Source organism: Dama dama, chromosome 13 (assembly GCF_033118175.1).
Source record: "Dama dama isolate Ldn47 chromosome 13, ASM3311817v1, whole genome shotgun sequence".
In the NCBI taxonomy this organism is placed as follows: domain Eukaryota; kingdom Metazoa; phylum Chordata; class Mammalia; order Artiodactyla; family Cervidae; genus Dama; species Dama dama.
The window spans coordinates 56,651,242-56,669,737 of record NC_083693.1 but is presented as its reverse complement, the minus strand read 5'-3'; the positions used below and the strand labels follow the sequence as shown (position 1 = coordinate 56,669,737).

At 39.7% G+C, this 18,496-nt stretch overlaps 1 protein-coding gene across 1 annotated transcript; it reads right to left on the bottom strand.

The window, feature by feature from the left end:
• Positions 1-3,528: 3,528 nt before the first annotated feature.
• LOC133068452 (large ribosomal subunit protein eL43) lies at positions 3,529-3,888 on the bottom strand. The gene has a single exon (XM_061159675.1). The coding sequence runs from the start codon at positions 3,857-3,859 to the stop codon at positions 3,581-3,583; it is 279 nt and encodes a 92-aa protein (XP_061015658.1). The 5' UTR covers positions 3,860-3,888; the 3' UTR covers positions 3,529-3,580.
• Between the last annotated feature and the right edge of the window lie 14,608 nt (positions 3,889-18,496).

Genomic DNA, 18,496 nt, shown 5'->3' with positions numbered 1-18,496 from the left:
GGAGGGATGAAAAGTTATTTTATTTCTAATAGGGAATGGATGAGGGAACAGATCAAGTGATGAATTTTAAATTATTTCAGTTTTCATGCTAGATCAATGTTTGCTATTGCTGAAATTTTTCTTGAGTAATTTTAGTTTTGAGAAAATTAGAATTGATTTACTGGTAATGTAGATTCAGAATGGAAACAACTAGAAGCCATGCTGAATAATAAACTAAAATATAGATTTCTTGTCCCAGTGTTTAAAAGTCACCATTTTTTGAAGGAAAAAAAGTGAACTGTGGTTAACCCAAATGTTTATAAGGGTGGATATGAATTATGTCTATAGTAAAGCAAGAAAAACTTGATGTCCATAATGTGCCAGCTTATTATCAAAGAATTCAATAAAACTCCAATGAAATGCCAAATTGTTCTTCCTTTTAGATATAGTTAGGAATTGAAATACCATCAAATGAATTTAATTCTGCATGCAGTGAACCGGTTATTTTTGTTGGAGAAACAATTATACAAATATCTTCTTTGAGCAACAGGCAGTTGAATTTCAATTATTTAGACAGCTTTCTTTTCAATTAAAAATATTATGGAGTAAAGTTATAAGGAAATCCAGTAAAAATAATAAAAATACATTTGTAACAGATTTCAGCAGTTATTTTAAGATAGTGAGATGTTTGGTTTCCTTCTCTGAGTTTTTTCAGTATAGGGCCTATTTGTATTATTATTCGTTGGCCTCCTCAGATTTTCAAATGTATAAGGATTTCTAATAATATATATATAAATATAAATATATATATTTCATCTGTATTATGTTTAGCTAAAAAGAAATGCCAGTGATTTGACAAACATTTATGAGTTGTACTGTGTTCTGAAAACTGTTGTAGGTCCTGGGATGGGGTTGAGGTTAGAAGGTAGGGGAGGAGGTGCAAAGATGAGGACCATGGCCCGGTCAGATAGCCTGTATAATAAAACATGGGAACCCTGCAGTTTCATAGTTCATCATGATTCTTAGGGGAGAAGTGGGAAAAGATGAGACAACTGAAGTTAGGAGTTCTTTATTTTCCATGTTGGCCACTTTCTGGCCATAGTCCTGTTGATTTTGTGTCTGTCTGTCAGAGTATGCCCAGAAACCATAACTTGGAAGAGTGCATCTGGACTTGTCCACCTGTTATTACACATCGGTAGCAAAGAGAAGATCACCAGTACCTTTTTCCTTTTTGACTAAACCTTATGGAAACAGTTGATTCCATCAATGGGATCTGCAGCCCAGAAGATGCTGAGCAGGGCTCACCACCTAGAGGAGTGCACAGCAACCCCGAGGCCTCTCTGTGATGGCATGGCTGGTTGGTTTGGAAGTGATTCTGTCCTGCCTGTTTCTGCTGTAAACAGATGTACTTGTGTGTTATGCTTAAAAATAAAATAAGGAAAGTAGTGGTACATACATATATACAGTAGACTATTACTCAGCCACAGAAAGGAACACATTTGAGTCAGTTCTGATGAGGTCGATGAACTCAGAGCCTGTTATACTAAGTGAAGTAAGTCAGAAAGAGAAAAACAAATATAGTATATTAATGCATATATATTAAATCTGGAAAGATGGTATTGATAAACCTATGTGCAGGGCAGCAGTGGAGACGCAGACATAGAGAACAGACGTGTGGTCACAGGAGGAGGAAGAAGAGGGTGGGATGATGGGAAGGATTGCATGGAGACATATACACTACCACATGTAAATAGACAGCCAGGGGGATCTGCCGTATGACTCCGGGAACTCAAACCGTGGCTCTGTGACAAACTAGATGGGTGGGATGGGGTAGGACATGGGAGGGAGGTTCAAGAGGGAAGGGACACATGTTACCTCTGACTGATTCATGTTCACCAATATTGTAGAGCAATTATCCTTCAATTAAAAATGAATAAATTAAAAAATAAGGAAACTAGAAGCCAGTATTTGACATTAGTATGAATCCTTCAGGGAATCTTTCATTCATTCGGTCCTTCCTGAGTTCTGAAGCATCTCAAACAGGGGAAAACATGCTAGTACCACACCCTGGGGACATGAGGAAGGATTTGGTCTCTATCCTCTGAAAGCAAGAATTCTAGCAAGGAGGAACCCATTTACACTGTGGTAATGGCTTATTGCAGAATGGCTTTGGGCCAAGTTTTTTTTAAGAGGTTGCTGAACTCCTTTACGTGTTTTGACCAAATTGAGCATTTTCCGCAAGGCACTTGACAAAGTTGCAGAACAAAGAGCAGACTTGGTGGTATGGAATGATCGATTTCATATTTGCCCCTCCCATTGCATATTTGCTGTGCACTCCTCTAGGTGGCTCCCAGAGCCATAAACTTTGCGGGTCAGTCAGTACATTTCCCCCTAGAGAATAAAACCATCTGGAGGAGGGAGACTCAGCCTTGTGATCTCTGTCTCGCCTTCTCCAGTTAGGTGATGTTAGAGGAGAAAAGATTGGAAATCATCAGAATGGAAGAGGTATAATGACTCTGTTATTAGGTTTCAGATTTCTTCACAGAGCTTCATCGCTGTCCCCTGTACACTCTCTCACGCTAACTCCTGACTGGTCCTTCTAACAGCAGGGCTGTTACACCTCAGCTGTAGGGCAGAATAGGGTGGCCTCATCTGCTATCCTTTCATTTCTCTTTAAAGCACGGAAAAAGGAGGCTAATTGATCAGGAGATAGACTGTGGTTATCAAAACTTTATTTTTTTGTCAGGTCTCGACCATCAGTTCATTGTTACCACATCAGACTCATAAAACATTAACATGTCTTCTATTTTACTTTCCAAACAAGTGATATTAATAGTGTACATTGAGAAAACTTCAAAAATATAAACTGACACTTTGTTTTCCTTTTCTCACCTCCAACATGAGCTCATTATCCAATAGAGCTTTTAAGAAAGAGAGACCACAGCACATCTGCTATGGTCTGAATGTTTGTGTTCTTCCCAAATTCATAGGTTGAAATCTTAGCCCCCAAAGCTATTAGTTGGTGGTGCCTTTGGGAGGTGATTAGATCAGGAGGCTGGAACCCTCATGAGTAGAATTAGTGCTCATATAAAAGACCCTCAGAGAGCTCTCTTGACTCCTCCATCATGTGTGGATACAATGAGAAGGCTGAAACCCAGAAGAGAGCTCCTTCCTGACCATGCTGGCACCTTAATCTCAGACTTCCAGCCTCTAGGACTGTGAGTAATAAATTTCTATTGTTTATAAGCTACCCAGCCTGTGGTATTTTGTTATAGCAGCCTGATGGGACTAAGACAGCATCTCTGTTGTAACAGTAACTCGAAGCTGTCTTTGAATGTATACCTTTAATAGTGTCCTTATCTCTCAGTGTTGCAGAATCTACTTCCCTTCTTCCTCATGGACCCTAAGCATCATGAGTGCAGAGATCTTATCTACATATTTTCAGTACCTGGTACAGTGTGTAACACATGGTAGGATCCAATAAATAGGTGGTGAGGCAATATTTGTTGAATGAAGGAGTGAATGTTTTTTTTTTTTTTTTTTTGTTACATAAATTAACCCATTTATTATAGGCTAGCAACATTATCAAATGGTGGTGCTTCTACTGGTCCTTCAATTCCTTCAGTCTTCTGATGGCAGACTTTACTGTGACAGCAGAAGTGGTGTTGTAGGTCCAGGCACCACCAGCTACTGTTTTCATGCAGGAACCACAGTGCCAAATGCCCACAGCTCTTCTCTTCATCTTGGTTTTGCCACAGAAAGAGCAGGTATACTTGGCGTGCTGGCTGATTTCAATTTTCTTCACCATTTTCCTGAGGGAGGCACCATAACGGGTCCCGTATTTGCCCACGATTCCGACCTTCTTGGTGCGTTTCGCCATGTTAACTCAACCTAGATCCGAGCCTAAGAGAGGAGTGAATGTTTTAAAAAATTTCCAAGTTAGAATGGAATTCCGTTGTTTGATTTTTGTTTGATGTCCAGTTTAAAAGAAGTCTTTTTCCTTGTCTGAAAGATTTGATAATGTCATTTTATAATCTTTTGATTAAATCAAATGTACCAGCATTTCCATTCAAATATACCAGCTTATTGTTCTGTAATTTAGTCATCTCTTTCTTGGTAATGAGGAGCTCTGAACTCTAAAAGACAAAAGCTCTGCATCATTCAAATGTATTATACTCAAAGCAAAGTTTCTCTTCAGATATGAATACTACATTTCTTAAATCTAGTGAAAGTTAACATTAACATTCACTGGAGAGTTTTTGTTCCCATTACAAGCCTTTGACTTTCATTTACTCGTGACCTATTTTTTTTCATGACATTAAGTAGATGATGCCCCTTTTCAATGAGTAATGGGGAAAAGGAGGTAATGAGGCATACATGGAAAGAGGTAATACAGATGGAATAAGTGATACAGATATGACATTGATATTATCACCATAATCTGTTTCAATATGATGATTTAAGGTGATTTATTAGTATTGATGGTATTTATTCACCTATAACCTGCTAATAAACAGAACGAAGAGTCATTACTGTCAGCGTTTGAGCTTCCTCAAAGAGTTTTTGTTAATGGCCAGTGACATTTATTGTGCTTTGAGGTGGTTGTTCATAAGACTTGAAAGAATTTGTTGACTGCAAAGTGTGAAATAATAAACTTTTTCAGATGATTGCCATGGGCAAATCTAGTTAATTTTGAAGTGTACACTTAGTATTTAATATCATAGTTTAATTTTTATGTGCAAGCAGTTATTAGGTTTAAAAGCTATTCTCAAGTAATAAAACTTACTCATTTTAACAATTTTCTTTAATTTAAAAATATACTATTCTCTTTAGATCAGATATACAAAGCATGTATTTTATAAACATCAATATCTTTCCAAAGTGATTGGCTATGTTTTTCTCAAGGTTCAGTAGAAGGTTAGGAAATCCATAACTTATCCAATGACTAAGGATAAAAATTGCCATCAATTTTAGATTTATTCTTTGGATATTATGTCTGTATCTCTATCCTAATGGCTAGACATTCCAAAAATGAGTTGCCTCCATCCTGGCTTGGGAGTTATACTTGGGTAGAGAAGAGGGAGAGGGATGGTTCGGGACCCTGGGATCTGTAAGTATTGAGCTAACATGTAAAGTCCTGCTTCCCATTTCTTTTTTAGAATGTGGTAGATACTATTGGGGTAAAAATAATTCTCTGGGATGAAATAAAATGAAAATTATTCTAGCATTAGTACTAAACTTCTGGTTAGTTAAATATGGCAGTGATTGATGAAAATGTCCAGTATTGGTAGGAATGTTAGTAATGGAAAAATGTTTTCAACCTGTCTATGAGATAGCATTGCATTATTACCTATAAGTCATTTCATTAAAGGTAAACATTTATTTTATTCTCTACATTCATATTTCACTTAAAGTCAAAGTTGAAAAGTATGGTAATTAATCTCAGTGGAATTTGTGTCTCTGTTCCCATAAAGGTCATCTAAATTTTCCCAGATGTTATGATTAATTTTCATTATTGCTTTTAGCTTATCTTTCTTTCTAGTTCCCCATTTTCTTTTTTCTGATCTCACCCTGTTCTATCAGAACAAATTCCCTTTCTTATGTAAGAAACAAGGAAGGATTCAAATTACTTTTAGAGTTTGTTTTGAACCTTGTTCCCTAGTCCTTTTTTTGGCTGGGGCTTCTCAAGTGGTGCTGGTGGTAAAGAACCTGCTTGCCAATATAGGAGATGTAAGAGATTCAGGTTCGATCCCTTGGAGGAGGGCATGGCAACCCACTCCAGTGTTCTTGACTGGAGAATCCTGAGGACGGAGGAGCCTGGTGGGATGCAGTCTATGCGGTCACAAAGACATGACTGAAGTGACTTAGCAGCAGCAGCAGCCCTATTTTCTCCTCTTTCAAAGCCTTGTTCAGGTTACTTTTACTATTGTCTTTAAATTGAGCTGTTTGGAAAAATGAAAGCCCTGAGTCTTTCGAATATTATTCTTGTGGCCCTCAAATTTTCTGAGCATTAGTATTGATCCTTTCATTTCCAAGCTTAATTTGCAACTGCTTTCCTCTTGGACTTTATTATGGATGTTAATGGAATTTTTGAAGTGATTTTACATAAAGTTAGGATTATGAGTAGAACGTTATACTGAATTTAAACTATCCTGACCTTCCTAATTTGTGAGACTATTTCAAGTGATTTTTAAATGGTAGGGCACATGCTTTACAAAACTGGTTTGTTACAAGTTGAAGGAGCTAGGAGAATGTACTGAGCAGTAAATTGTCAGCTCTGTATAGATAATCCTGTGTCCTGATAGTGGAGCTAAGGAGCTTTTGTGGGAGGGAAGATTAATATTATTTTACCAGACTGGAGAATATATCCAAAATATTTGGAGATTTGAGAAATGAAAACTGACTAATCATAGTGATTTATCTAAACCCTTTTTGAATTCACTAAATTTTTAGGCAAGTAGGTGTTAGGTATTCAAGAAGGCTACTTCACTTTATTCATTGGTTTTTATTTATCTTCAAACTTATTATTTCAATCATTAAGAAAGATTGGCTTTGGTAAACAAGTGTTATGTCTTACTTTTCTCACATCCTATGATCAAGATCACATTGTAGCACAGCCTTTATAACATATTTAAAAATATTTTTAGTAAGAAATATTTTAGACATACAAAATAATCATAAGCATAATGTATAAATCAGGGTCCTGGAAAGCTAGGACAATTTGTGGAGAGCTTAATAAGGAATTACTAACCAAGGTTAGAGGGCTTCCCTGGTGATTCAGTGGTAAAGAATCCGGCTGGCAATGCAGGAAACATGGGTTTGATCCCTGAGTTGGGAAGATACCTTGGAGAAGGAAATGGCAACCCACTCCAGTATTCTTGGTTGGGAAATCCCATGGATAGAGGAACCTGGTGGGCTACAGTCCACGAGGTCACAAAGAGTCAGACACGACTTAGTGACTAAACAAAAAGAAGAAACCGGAGTTTGAGGAAACCTGGATGATTGTTTTAGTAACCTTAGGGCAGTAGGGCAGAGCAGCTGGTTATCGCCCCAGGCTTGGAGGAGTGTGGTGAACAGTCTCTGAGATGGCCCCCACCCATCCCCTCTTCCCAGTAAGTATGGTGTTCGTGCGCTTGTGTGTTCCCTTCCTCTTGAGTGTGGGCTGGACCTAGTCACTCGCTTCTAATGAAAAATTGAACATAATGGGACGTAGCTTCTGAGTTTAGGTTGCAAAAGACTTGCTTGTTGTATCAGTTGCTTTGGGGGAAGCAGGCTGCCATGGTTTCAGCTGCCTATTGAGAAGCTGTTACTACAGGAAGCTGAGATTCCTCAGCCCAGCAACCTGTGACACCATAATGAGTGAGTTGGAAGTAGATTCTCTCTCAACTGAGCCTTCAGATGAAACTGCAGCTCCTGTTAACCCCTGCTTACAGCTTTCTGGGAGAGCTTGAGGCAGAGGGACTCAGAATCTGTGAGATAATAGATGTTCATTGTGTTAAGCTTCTGAGTTTGTTATGTGGCAGCAGATGCCATATACAAAGGGAGCGGCTACTGGAGACAGAGGACTGTGTGGGGATCTCCTGTTAGGAGCTGTGACTTTCAGTCCAGGGTCACACTCAGTTTGCAGGAATCTGGGATAACAGGTACCCTGACTTCAGTTCCTGTCTTTTCAATCCTGCTAGAGCTCCATATTTGCCAGACCCAGAGATAAGGCAGGAGGCAGACCACCTGGGTGTGGCCGCCATGACTTGATGAAGAAGGGGTGAAGAGGCAAGTGGGTCTGGAAGATGTGTAGCACATGCAAAGAGATGAGCCTTTCGTGCTTACCATGCAACCCGAGAAACCGCTGTACTTCTTACTCAGTCTAAGAGACCACCGTTGTAAACATAACTGAAATCCTCTTTACCTTCCCTGAGTGCATTCTTATCCCTTCACCCAGAGATAGTTGTGATCTTCATTTTGGGGCTTATCATTGCCATGTAGGCCTGCATTCTGGCTATTTAGGTTTCATGATCAGAGTGGCCTAGAGTACTCCAGGCATGTGCTAGAACAGTGTTTTATTCTTTGATTCTCTTGCCTTGTTACTTTGGCAAACACGATCACTGATCTTTGTGCACAAAGGTGGCCCTCCTCAAATTCTGCTGGCTCAGCTGAAGAGTAACACTGCTCTGTTCTTTTATCAATGGAGATGTCAGCAAATGTTTACTGTAATAGTCTAAAAAGTAAATACTTTAGGCTTTGCGGGCTGTATGGTCTCAGTTCCTGAGAGACCTCTGTATCAAACTGTTCACCTCTGGCATCATAATGGAAATCAACCACAGATAATATGAAAATGAATTGCTGTGACTGTAAGTTAAGAAGAATTTATGTACAGAATCAGGAGGCAGGCTGGAGTGGGCCCCAGGGGATGCATCCTTGGTCTTCAGCATCCCCGAGGAAACGACAGTGGGATTAGTCATCCTGGTGTCACACATGACCTCTAGAGGAGGAGATAGTTTTAAGTATGAAATCCTAAAACAGTCACAGTTCCCTGGGAAAAGCAGCTATGTTTAGGGTCTCCTCCAAGAGTGGGCAACACGAGGGAGAGGGAGGTATGCCAGAGCCTTTAGGGGAAAGTGAGCACTAGGAGGGAGCAGGGGATGCAGGAAACCAGGGGTAGCTCATGTTGAGTCAGAGTCAGGGCGGGTGATTTGGAGAGTGAAACAGCACAGCCAGTGCCCGTGGGCTGGTGTGGGCGATCGTGTGGGCGGTAGCTTGACTGAGATCTCAGAGATGTATTCTAGAGGCAGGAGTGCAGTGCATTGTTGGCAGCGCAGAGCTGAGTGATTCTGGGACCACGAGCCACAACCTGCTCTAACACAGTTTAGAGCATCACTGAGCTGACTCCCGAAGGGCCCTGGTGGGGAACAAACCTGGGGAGACTCGTGTGTGGATGTAGGGGGTTGGAGATGAGGTTCTGTAGGGAATTTTGAGCAGGCAAACGGCTGATCAAACTGTTGTGCATGTTCATTTGCTCAGTCCTGTCTGACCCTTTGCGACTTTGTGGACTATAGCCCACCAGGTTCCTCTGTCCATGGTATTTTCTAGGCAAGCATACTGGAGTGGGTTGCCATTTCCTTCTGCAGGGGATCTTTCTGACCCAGGGATCGAACCTACGTCTCCTGCATTGGCAGGTGGATTCTTTACCACTGAGCCACCTGGGAAGCCCCTCCTGTACCCACAGGTGATGGGTAAGGGCACAGTGTGAGGTCCTGGGGCATGTGAAGGTTGTATAAGTAGCTTATGGTGTTTTCCTTACGCATGCTTCCTAGTATTTATGTACCCTGAAATGTCAGGTTTTGCTTCTGTTTTTTCTTTTATTTTTAAAACTTATAATTTAAAAGAGTTCTGTGAAACACAGTCCTGCAGTATGTTCTGAAATAAAACAAAGGAGTTCCATAATCAAAGTTTTTTAAACAATGACATTTCCCTCTAAAAGAAGAACTCAATTCCTGGGTATAAGATACAAAATTATTAGTATTTTAACTTTGTTGCTAATAGCCAAATCTTGAGTTCTTCAGTTGGAGAAAAGTGCTTCATTTAAAGCAGTTGGGAGTGGATTGGCATGGATTGGAAGGAAAAGAAAATCCAGTCTCTTCCTATGGATTCACAACATATGTGTAGAGATTCTGAGAGCCCTAAGGGGTAAAAATAGTAACTACAGTGAAAATCTGTTAAACTGTGTTTAGTTTAGAATTTTCCAAATTTATCGGGCCACATGTCTCTTTTCTAACATCCACTGACCTTCTGTAGAACCAGTGTTCTAAGGAATAGTTTTTGCCTTTAACCCATTTCTCTAGTTGTGATCAAACCCTTCGTTTAAAAGTAATCTTTACAGTAGACTTTATTACAGGCTTTTGCAGTCTCTTGATATTTTTGAACATCACCTCTAAGAAGTTTAGATTTTGACTTAAAAGGGAACACGAGGATCATCTTGATAGAGGATTGACAGGACTTGATAACGGCCTTGGTGTGGAGAGTGGTAGAACAGAATCAGGTAATGCTCCGGCTGCTGGCTTGCACTCCTGCCCAGATGGTGAGGCTTTTTTTGGAATGAGGAAGTTTGCAGAAGACACAGGTTAGAGGTGTGTCATCAAGAGCAAAGAAGAAGCCAGCTGGGTCAAGAGCTGCTGAGAAATCAAATTGAAAGGTGGGAAAGGGAAAAATTATTTAGCTCTGTGCTGGATGAGGCACTATGCTGAATGCTTTAATACATGTAGTTCTTATAAAAATCATAGGGAGAAGATATTACTTTACAGATGAGAGAATTGGCTCAGAGAAATTATGTAACAAACCCAAAGACAAACATCTAGTTACTGGTAGCAGGAATTCAAACAGTCTTTATTCTCCGAGCTATTCGTCCTTCCCAAACTCTGTATTTCAGTATGAGTGTTTGCATTTTCCTATGGCTGATCAGCAAGTTTTGACCATTCACACTGCAGAGGATAATAATTTTTAGCTCTAACTTCTTAGCCTATGACTGCTACATTTTGACCTTGTTATTCCTTGATGGAGGGTGGGAAGAGACAAGATATTTCCTTTAGAGATTTTTGGAGGAAGACTGATGAAATTGTAATTTATTGAAAGGAGGCTATAAAATGTAACTGTAGGGGAATTCATCCTCTATTAATACAAAAAATATGGCATGCCATAGTTCATTCTGAAGTTTATTGCCACAAATATTGAAGAAAGCATGTTACAACATTATATTGACATCCTACATCCACCAATAACTCAAGTACTAGGAAATTTTGCACTGCTGCCAGTCAAACCATAATTCTTGGTATAATTCCCAATAAATTTTGAAAAACTGATGGATGAAAGCAATATGATATAGTTGAATATTTGAGCAAGGAGGTGGTCTTGCATGTAACCAAACTGTTCTAGAAGGTGTTTAAAATTTGCTTTAAAAAATGAGTCTGACCTCTTTAGATATTTTTCCTTGGGATGTTCTAACATGTTGCGGTATAAATAATTCTAGGTTGGCCAGGTTGACTAGTGTCAGGCAAAACTTCTCAGTTCTGTCACAGGGAGGCTGTGAAGTGTGCTTGCCTGGTGGCTCAGATGGTAAAGAATCTGCCTGCAGTGCAGGAGACCTGGTTTGATTCCTGGGTAAGGAAGATCCTCTGGAGAAGGGAATGGCCACCCACTCCAGTATTCTTGCCTGGAGAATTCCACGGACAGAGAAGCCTGGTGAGCGACAGTCTATGGGTTGCAAACTGAGTGACTAGCCCACACAGCCTGTGAAGTAAAGGATTACCAGCTGGTTATTCCTGGGTATGCAGCACCGTTTGCTTCTACCACTTGTTCAGTTATTTCTCAGGTGATTATATTTGGCTGCTTGAGTCCCAGATTTTTATAGAATCATTTAACTTAAGGTTCTACTACCTAGTAGGCTGAACACCAGGGTATCATTTTAGTTTATCATTTTTTATGTAACAAAAAACCTTTTGTGTACATTTCAGTGAAGGAATATGAAATAAATGAAATCCTGGCTCTATAGCTGCTATGCTAGGATCAATTGTTTTGAAATAACACAAACTAGCACATAGTGAAGCTCAATAAATACAGTGGTTGATGCTTTTTGGTGTTATGGAGAGTGTTTAATGTTTTAGATGACTGTTCATCCTTCTCCCTTCTCACAGAAATACCTCTGACTTGATCTGTGTTGCCCATGGCTCCCAGAGGCAACTGCTGTTGTTCTAGGGGAAGCAGTAGAGTATAATGTTGGGAACAAGACCTCTGGAGCCAGCCTCAGTTTGAATCCCAGCACCTGCTAGAATAGCTGTGTGACTTTGGCAAGTTGCTTAAGTTTTCTGCGTCTCAGTTTCCTCACCTGTAAGATGAGGCAGATGATAATAGTAGTTCCTACCTCATAGGGTTGTTATGAAGTTGTTATGTGTGGCAAATAATAAATAAAATCCTGGGAAGCTTAAGTCACTCTCCTGACTTGGAGTCTATCACAGATCTGTTGTTTGTACCTTCACTCTGCTTGTGGAACTCACTCTCACAGTTACACCTTGGATCCAGTCACCGCTGGGAACTCATCTGCTTTTGGATCACCTCCTTTCTCTTTTTCACTGTCTTACTTCCCAAGTTCCGTCATCTTCAACTCCTGCAGATTTGTGGAGATTTCCAATTTCTTGACATTTTCTTTTGCTTTCTGCTGAGTTAACTTTCTCCTCTCTTTCACCCGAATCTTCTAGACTTCTACAGCCAGCACATTCAGTTTTCTTGCCCCCCTGTGTTGTACAATGTCAAATCCTGGGTCAATCCAACAGAAAGTCTTCCCTGGTTTTATTCTTGGGCTTCTGAACCTTGATAGAAACCAGGAACATGGTGGATAGATGTCACTATAAAAAATTAGCGTGTCCAATCCTAAGCTGAGCCACACAGTCCCTGGGTGATCCTCATAGTGCCTGTTTGAGCTCCCTTTTCTACTTACTGTATCAAGTTTTCCCAACATTTATGACTTTTCTAAGCCTCCTACACCAGACCTTTTTCCTTACCAGTGCCAGGAGACATGAATATTGTTCACTTCTACCACTAATTTTTGAAAATAGTCTTCTTCAGCATGTATTTTTTTAGCTCCCTCCTTTTTCCAGAGCCAAGGTTAGTTCCACCACTGATCCTATCTGCTTTCATTGCCTTTGGCGTTCAGTCCTGCAGTGGCCTCTTTTCGGTCTTCCACATTTTGAGTCTCTTACTTAATGCACCCTAATACTATGCTTATGTTTCTTTCATCTTACAAACCAAACCTCATGATTCTCTGTTTCTCTCTAGTTTATGCCTCTTTGTGAACATGGCTGAATTGTCTTCAGTTCCTCATCTCATGTATATTCCTCAGCTTCCTGCATCTGACTTCCCTCTTATTTTACCAGTGGCCATCTGTTTGCTGATCCCATTGAACCCTTATCCTCCATTTTACTTGACCACTTTACTGTATAGTTAGAGATTTCCTATTCAAAACTCCTTCTTGTGTTTTCCCTCATTTCTGGTTTTCCTCTTCTGGCTGCTCATTTTAAAACTCCCCTGTGGACTCATTTCTCTTCCTGCTTCTTAAATGCTCGAAAGGATTAGTTTCCCAGTTTCTCTTTTGACACACAAGCTCTATTTACATACTGTATTCCACTTTAAAATCAGCCCATAAACCAAAGACTCCTTGTTTTATACTCTAGCTCCATACCCAAATTGACCATGTGATTTCCTAGACCATTAATAAACCCATACTGGTCCTTATTAGTGCAGTCAGAGCTCTTTGTGATCTGGCCTCTGCTTACCGTTTAAGCCTGATCTCCTGACACATCTTTATTCTGGACACATGTGGTTCTCCAGACCAGTGTGCGTCTCAGTGCTTTGAACATCCTTTCTGCTCTGATTCACTTAGAAAGCTCCCACTTGTCTGACAAGACCGGTTCAGTTGTCACTCACCTTGTGAAACCTTCTCTGACTCGTTTTCTGCTGTTCCTAGCACAGTTTCATAACGCTCCCGTGTTGAAGTATCCTGATCACATGTAATCCACCCATTCCGTCATGTGGTAAGTGTTTGTGTGTCTGCCTGCTCTAAGAGGTATGAGCTGCTTGAAGCAGGAATTTTAAGTTTTGTGTGTTTTAATCTTGTGGTCATGTTTATGCTTACATCCTAACACATGGCACAGAGCCACCCTGCAGGGTAAGGACATAGAGATGCTTACTGAATGAACGCCGTGACCATGCCTTCTGTCATTCTGAGTGTCGTCACCTACATCTACTCTTGCCCAGCATAACTCTCCTGTACCCTTTAGGACACTGGCTTCAGCACTTCCGACAGGGGGATTTAAGGAGTTTAATCACCAAGGGTTTTTAACTCATCTGGGTCACAAGAATAGTTTTGTACACTTTTTTTTTTTTCATTTATTTTTATTAGTTGGAGGCTAATTACTTTACAGTATTATAGTAGGTTTTGCCATACATTGACATGAATCAGCCATGGATTTACATGTGTTCCCCATCCTGAGCCCCCCTCCCACCTCTCTCCCCATCCCATCCCTCTGGGTCATCCCAGTGCTCCAGCCCTGAGCACTTGTCTCATGCATCCAACCTGGACTGGCGATCTGTTTCACACTTGATAATATACATGTTTTGATGCTGTTCTCTCAGATCATCCCACCCTCGCCTTCTCCCATAGAGTCCAAAAGTCTGTTCTATACATGTTTTGTACACTTTCTAAGGTAATGTGCATGTATGTTTGTAATTAACCATAAAATATAAGTCCTGATCCATGCACCAAAATTTTGAAAGACATCAAAGAGAGGTTACCTTAATGAAAGGTTGAATTGCCAGTATACAGGGAATTAGGCAGCAGATCTTACCAGAAGCCCAGCATGTACAAGCTTCAGCTTTGTCTTCTGATTCTGTTCTGTGTGGGATTTTTTTGTCTGATGTTGATGCTTTGGGAAATTTGTGCTCTTCCCTGGGTTGAGTGGGGCTCTGAGCATGTGCAGATTGCTGACTTAGTGAGTCATGGGCTGGCCGTGCCTGTAGCATCAGTGCCTTGCGTATACTTTGTGCTCAGTATGAGTGTGCTGAGTGAATAAAGGAGTGAGTCACCACACATTCTGGCGGCACTTCTTGTGAGGAGTGAAGAGGAGTGTAGTGAGGGGATGCGGCCCATGTGTCACAAAAGTGTGGTCTACGTGTGGTCTTCAGCTGACACGGGTATCTGTGAGGATTCCTCCCTTGGCCCAGAGCTCTTGAGGGAGGAACACTTGCTGGTGACCTCTGGGCTGGCCTCCTTTGGGGGCACAACTGTTCTCCTCTGTCCTAAGCTACAGGCTTTAAGCGGTCATTGACCGCCTGTTGTTTTAGCATCTCAAGTTCCACAATCCTGAGAACTTCTATTTTGCTCCCCTTTCACTTCCTTGTGGCCCATTTCCTTTAGAGAATTGGACTCTCAACTGAATTAAATGAAGTCTTAACTAAAAACAAGCCTGTCAGATGCTCTGAACAAAACACAAAGGCAAATATATTCAGCTTCTAGAATGATATTATTAATGATAAACATAAAGAAAACAAGCATTTGAAATAATACAGGTGAGAGACTTTTTGTAGTTGTTGTTTAAATAATTCATGGTGGTTAGATTTAAAAAGTAGCCTCTACTCCAGTATGCCAAAGGAACTAGGTATTAGATCTCTATGAAGTTTTTCCTCTAAAAGAGCTTACATGATTAGTACAAAAACATAGAAATATTCAGTAATTAAATGAATTCTTGACTGGGTTGAGTGACAAGTAAATTTACTAACACTGGTAATTTACATGGAAATCAGAGAAATTGCATTCCACCAAGTTTTTTTTAGACAGAAATGATTAAACATGTAAATTCAAATTTAAATTATTCATAGCTACAGTAGTTGCAGTATTAACTTCAAGAATTATTAAAAGTAAATGTTTTGCTAATTTGACAAATCATATATTAAATTTATGATAATCAAAGCATTTCAAATCTTTAATATGAGTTGTAGACCCCAAACTCTCCTGCCTTACATTGCCACCAAATATTCTGTTTCATGACCTCTCCATAGGCCTCCTAAATTTTTAATAACACAATGAGGACCGGACTGTCCCTGGGGTGAATCTTTCTTTGTGAAGACATTTTCCAAGGGGAAATAAGCCCAGAAATAAGATTAATGCTATTCTGTCCATCATGCTTAATATTTTAGCACATCTGTTATTTTTTCTGCTTCTAAATTCAGAGGATAGGCTATTTCTGTTCCACTCACAACCCCAAACAGCTTTGGAAAAAACCCCAACTTTATATAATAATCCCAAATTGGAATTGTAGTGTCTAGTTGCTTGCCACAGCTGCACAGGCAGAGTGCATTCACCCATATTTGCAGACTCAATGCTAATCTGTTATGCGTCTAACTCAGAGACATTTCATATTCAACAATCTTTTCCTTGACGCAATCAAAAGATTTGTCTTGTGTCTATCATAGATGAAGTCATAAGTCAATTAACATTGCTTTCTAATCAGCACATCAGAAGATTGATTTAGGGTACCATTTCACTAGGAGGTCTCAGCACATCAAGAGGATATTAATATAACTCTCAGCCTTAGGAATTAGAGTATGCATAAACATAAATGATCATTTTGCTAAGTATAAAGAAATTGTAGATGTACAAACTGAGGGATGAAATTAGCCATAGACTTTTAGAGATGAATTAATTAAACACACCCTTAAGTTGATACCAGAAGTATCAATATAGACATAGCACACTGATTTACTTGTTGAAGATGGATGCCAGCTGTTGCAAAGACATTATATCTGAAATTTCTGCTTCTACTGTTAAAGGCTGACCCATGTTCATCTGAAATACTCAGGTAATAGAGACTAAGCTTCTTTTTCTTAACTAAATTTTGAAGACAGTGATTTTTGCTTTGTATTTCCATACACTGAACTGATGGCTTCATAGGTGAGTGGATTAAGTGATAGGGACTAGTGACAGCCTGAATCTTTTCTAAATTACCAGCCTGGGAGTTTCTTTTGGTTTGTAGATGGTTTTGTGCTGGTTTGTGAAATGCATTTTGTGCTACTTGTGGGTTTTAAAGATTGAGTACATCTTTCTCAACTTGCTTGTTGGCCAGCAGAAGTAGACAAAACTGAACTTAACCAATGAAGGGGTTAATTTTAAAGGTTATGGGAACAAATTTATGTGGGGAATGTTTAGGAGTAATAACAGGAAAGAGTTTAGGGGGAAAGTGCAATTCATGATTATGGGGCAACAAGTTTCCCAAAGAAGAGGTGTGATTAAAGAAAATAAAAGGCTAAATTAATTGGGAGTGTAAAATTTTACAGAGCCTCTTACTGTTGAATTGAGCCATGTCATCTGAGATTTTCTTTTCTCAGCCACCTGTGTTGCATACAGCTGAAAAAAGCAGTGTGGGAAAGTTCACACCAACAGAGTAGGGAAAAAATCATGTTTTTTGGGGTGGCAAAAAGTGAGACAGTTCTTGGCTGGCTATTTTGGTTTAACAGAATTTGGTGAAAGGACGTTGGAGCTGCAAGGAAAATCTACTTTTCTTCTTGAGAAGCTGATTTTCCCTAGGAGAAACCCTGAGGTGAAAATTGCTACTTTCACACTACCCTTTATTAATAAATATTAATAATTAATATTAATAAATGCCACTCTGTTAAGTAGTAATTAAAATAGTACTTGTTCAATTCTGTTTTATCACATATTGTAAAAAGAGTGGAGATAAAGCTCTCATACTGTCTTTTTGGATCTTTTAATCTCTCTTTTGGGCTTGTAAACGTATACAAGCAAATTGGATTCTGTAGGGGTTGTTATATTTATTTATTCATTTATTCAGTATTTATTTATTGAACAGTAGGTACTGGGAATATCATGATGAGAGATAGTCTGTTTCCTTGGGAACCCACAGTCCAAGGAGGGAAGGCAGACAAGTACATAAAAAATTGAAATACAACATTGGGAGCTCTGCCTGAAGTATGTACAAGACTATTGGGAAAGATGATCAGGGAATAATTCAGAATTACAGTTTTAAGGGAGACTGAGGTATTGACAGTCAAACTGTACCTTCAAGGTCAAAGGGCTTTTCTGGATGAAAACACTGGGCATTCTAGGCAGAGTAAAACCCTGGAAACATAAAAAGGCCGATGGGTTAAATGCTGTGATAGGCTCCCTTTTCTCCCTTTAATGGAATTTCTTCTTGAAGGATATATGGTTTTAAAACATCTTTAAATTCTGAAATGAGCTTGGTTATGGAAAAAAGCAGCAGGAGTTGTCTGGTTATAGGGACCCATCTGGGAGGGTAGATTTTCACTGGGGATACGAAGTAGGCACATAACCAATATTTGTTGCTTTGATGTTGGTGACTTTTATTTACCCAAGTAGAATGGAGGAAAACAGTGTAGAACGATGTCTGGGAAGTAAGATGAGGCATTCAGGGAGGGTTTGGGTCCTTATTGGTTTGTGAAAGAGATTATCAGAACCACAGCTCTAAAAGTGAAGCAATTCAAACGCCAAACATCCTAGTGTTTACCAGCAGGAGATTTAGTTTGTACTGCTAGGGAGTGTGGACTTACCCCCAAAGCAAATACACAGTTGTGTGTGTTTTACTCTGCTGAAGGCTCTTGAAATCAATTTCTAACCCATAAAATAGAAGTTTCCCAAACCAAATCCACTATAGAATTTATCTCTGTAGAAAGGCCAGAGCTGTTACAGGAGGGCAGGATGGTAGATCAGGAGGCTTTTCTGTTTAAATATTTAAATAGATTTCTATTTGAACAGCTAAATGAAACCAAACTCCCTTTCTTATCTCAATAATTAAAAAGAAAATTGCTGAGCTGTCTTTGCCAAGTGTTCATCCCATTTTCCCCTTTCTTGAGCATCCTTAGGATATTCAAGTGCCTTTGGTGTGGCTTCTTTTTGGAATAACTCAGGCAGTCTCTCAGCAAGCCGTATTTCCAGAGTAAC

Bases quoted from the DNA above. Each gene is read 5' to 3' on its own strand.
- LOC133068452 (XM_061159675.1), bottom strand. From the start codon at position 3,859: ATGGCGAAACGCACCAAGAAGGTCGGAATCGTGGGCAAATACGGGACC.